At 38.5% G+C, this 3,138-nt stretch overlaps 1 protein-coding gene across 1 annotated transcript; it reads left to right on the plus strand.

The window, feature by feature from the left end:
- Nucleotides 1-286: 286 nt before the first annotated feature.
- On the plus strand, nucleotides 287-2,803 carry LOC140885265 (heavy metal-associated isoprenylated plant protein 32-like). The gene is made up of 3 exons (XM_073292216.1): nucleotides 287-719; nucleotides 1,051-1,126; nucleotides 1,310-2,803. The coding sequence occupies exons 1-3, from the start codon at nucleotides 690-692 to the stop codon at nucleotides 2,542-2,544; spliced, it is 1,341 nt and encodes a 446-aa protein (XP_073148317.1). The 5' UTR covers nucleotides 287-689; the 3' UTR covers nucleotides 2,545-2,803.
- Nucleotides 2,804-3,138: the final 335 nt, after the last annotated feature.

Raw genomic sequence — 3,138 nt, forward strand, 5'->3', positions numbered from 1 at the left:
ACCAAAAAACACTAAAAATGCAAAGCTAGTGTACCGAAACTCACATCGAAAAAGTTAATGGACCAAAACTCAAAGAAGTTAAAATTACTGAACTAAAAAACTTATTTTCTTTATTTTGAAAAAATAAGTTTTTTGGTCTATTAAACGCACAAATGGGAGACTTCAGTTGTTTAATAGAAGTAACTTACGGTGTAATTATCCTGTGGCTCAAAGTATGGGTAACACTGAATTTAATTAAAAAAAAAATAGTAAATTAAGCTTAAGAAATGAGAGAGACAATTCCATATGTGCCAGTCTGCACTTCGCTTATAATAATAGAGCTCTCTGTCTCCCACTTTTTCACACACACAAACACCCACACTAACTCTGGAACAAAGGAAACCAGACCTCAGCAACAAGTTTTCCGTTTACACCCACTTTTTTTCCTCTCAAATCTCTGTGAACTGAGCATTTTTTTTCCTTAGAATTTAATTGATCAGTGTCTGCTTGAGGCCCATTTGATGCCACCCCCACCCATTTTTGTTCTTTATGTTATGGAGTGAACTTCACCGGGAAAAAAAGGCTCAGAGAAGGAGAAAGGAGCCATTTTTATTTCTTTTTCAAGCTTCAGATCTGTCAGAGATTAACTGTTTAATTTCAACTCATTGTATTGATTTTGGCTTCTGCGTGTTCTGTTTTTGTTGAGTAGAATGAGTAAAGACGAGTTCTTGAAGATCCAGGTACTTTTTTTTTTCCCCTTGCTCTCTGCGGTGTGTGCGTGTAAAATGTGTTTTTACTGTGTGTTTAGTGTGAGTTTTTTTGCGCTTTACGGGATTTTGCTTGCTTTGAACTCAAGATGTTTGATGTCATATTTTCTTTTGACGTTGGTCTCTTTAACTTTTTGTTTGTATCTGTGAGATGCATTTTCCAATAAACTCCAATTAGATAGATGCATTCACTTTCTTTTTGCACTTTAATTTCTTGTTTCTTGTTTGCTTTTCCTTTGATTTTGGCTAATATGTATACCTCAGCATGTGCTATTTTTTCCCTGGCCTTTGCTTGTTCTTGCAGACTTGTGTCCTTAAAGTCAATATACACTGCGATGGTTGCAAGACGAAAGTGAAGAAAACATTGCAGAAGATTGATGGTATAGTTTCAACTCGAGACTTGATTCTTAGAACACTTTCTTGAGTTTATCTGTTTTGCAATGGTCAAATCATTAGTACTTGTAGCACTGCTCGGCCTTAATATGCTGATTTTGTCACTAAAATACGTTAAAATTGCTTTCTTGTGCTAAGATTTTTTTTGAAATTTTTGTGTTATACGACAGGGGTTTACACCATAAAGATTGATTCCGAGCAGGGGAAGGTGACAGTATCTGGTAATGTTGATCCAGCCACACTCATCAAGAAGCTAATCAAGAATGGGAAACACGCAGAGATATGGGGTGCATCAAAGCCCCACGAAAACCAGCTTAATAATCAGTTCAAGAATTTGATGATTGATAATGGGAAAGGTGGAAATAACAAGGGAGATATTAAAAAAGGCGTCGATGATAAGCCGAAAGGCGGAGTTCAAGATCCACTTAAGCTGCTTCAGCAGCTTCAACAGATGAAAAGGTTTCAAGATCTGAAACCGCTGCCACTTAATAAGGATCACAATCAGAAATCTGCAGGCAAGTTAAACTTGCCCGAGGATGAGGATTTAAGTGATGATGAGTTTGATGAGGATGATGATTATGACGATGAAGATGATGATTATGAGTACGATGAGGATGACGATGAAGATGAAGAGTTTGAGGATGATCATTTGGAGGATGCTCCTTTGAATAAGATGAAGCCGGTGGGTGGTAATGGCCATGGTGGTTCAATGATGTCTAATTTGCTGATGAATAGCCAGAATCTTGCAAAGGCAGCTGGTGTTAATAATGGAGGTGGAAACGGGAAAAAAGGCGGTGGCGGTGAGAACGATGGTGGTGCTAATGGCGGCAAGAAAGGTGGAAACCAGAGTCAAGGTGGTGGCAAGGGCGGGGGCGGTGGTGCACAGCCTAAAGACAGCAAAAACGGAGGCGGTCAGAATAACAAGAATGATAACCATGGTGGTGGTGGTGGTGGTGGTGGGGCTGCAAATGGGAAAATTTTCATGCCTAATGGGGCCATGAAAAGTGGTGGATTAATGATTGATGAGACTCGTGGCATGCCAAATATGATGAGCATGAACTTGGCGCCCATTGGCCAAATGGGTAACATACCGACCCGCCCCATGGGTAGTCTTCCGGCTGTTCAAGGCTTACCGGCCTTGAACGCCCCCTCCGGTGGTGGTGGTGGTGGATATTTTCCCGAGCAGTACATGGGCGGTCAACACCAGCAACAACTAGCAGCCATGATGATGAACCAGCGACGTGGCAGCACGAATGAGAACTTTCAGCCGATGATATACGCACGGCCTCCACCGGCTGTAAATTACATGCCTTATCCTTATCCCTACCCTCCACCACCAGGCGAGCATATCGATCAGTATAACATGTTTAGCGACGAGAACACCTCTGGCTGCAACATCATGTAATGTAAGGGGTCGATAAATTCACGCCGGTGGTGGTTGAGTTACAAGTTAATGACTTGCTAGCTTGTTATAATATATACATGGAAAGTATTTTACCTTGTTATTAATATATATATTTTTAGGGAAAAAAGTCCCTTTTGAAACCTATGTTAAGGTGGTTATAGGAGTTCTTTTAGATTATAATGTTCATATAATGTTTGTAATTGGGAGAATGTTTATATAATGTTTATGTATATGGTGGGAAAAGAAAGAAATAAAATTATGAGAATTTGGTGTAAAAAGGTAAAAATATCCCCTTTCTTTGCTATTTCTCTTCTGGTTCTTGGTTCTGTGAAGTCATTTAATTTTTTTTTTTTTTTGAAGATTCTACCCCCCCATTGTAAATTCTACCCCTATTGTAAATTCTGATGCGCAAGAAACATGAGAACTTTTTGAGAAATAAATTTATTTTTATAAATAAATAAATGGAGACAAATTAAAGACAAAAATCTTATGACACGGTTTCAAAGGTCATTTTTTTGAGACGAGTCTCTTATATGGGTTATCGATTAAAAAGTATTACATTTTATGCCAAAAATATTATTTATTATTATAAAT

The sequence above is a fragment of the Henckelia pumila genome, chromosome 1 (genome assembly GCF_033568475.1).
Source record: "Henckelia pumila isolate YLH828 chromosome 1, ASM3356847v2, whole genome shotgun sequence".
In the NCBI taxonomy this organism is placed as follows: domain Eukaryota; kingdom Viridiplantae; phylum Streptophyta; class Magnoliopsida; order Lamiales; family Gesneriaceae; genus Henckelia; species Henckelia pumila.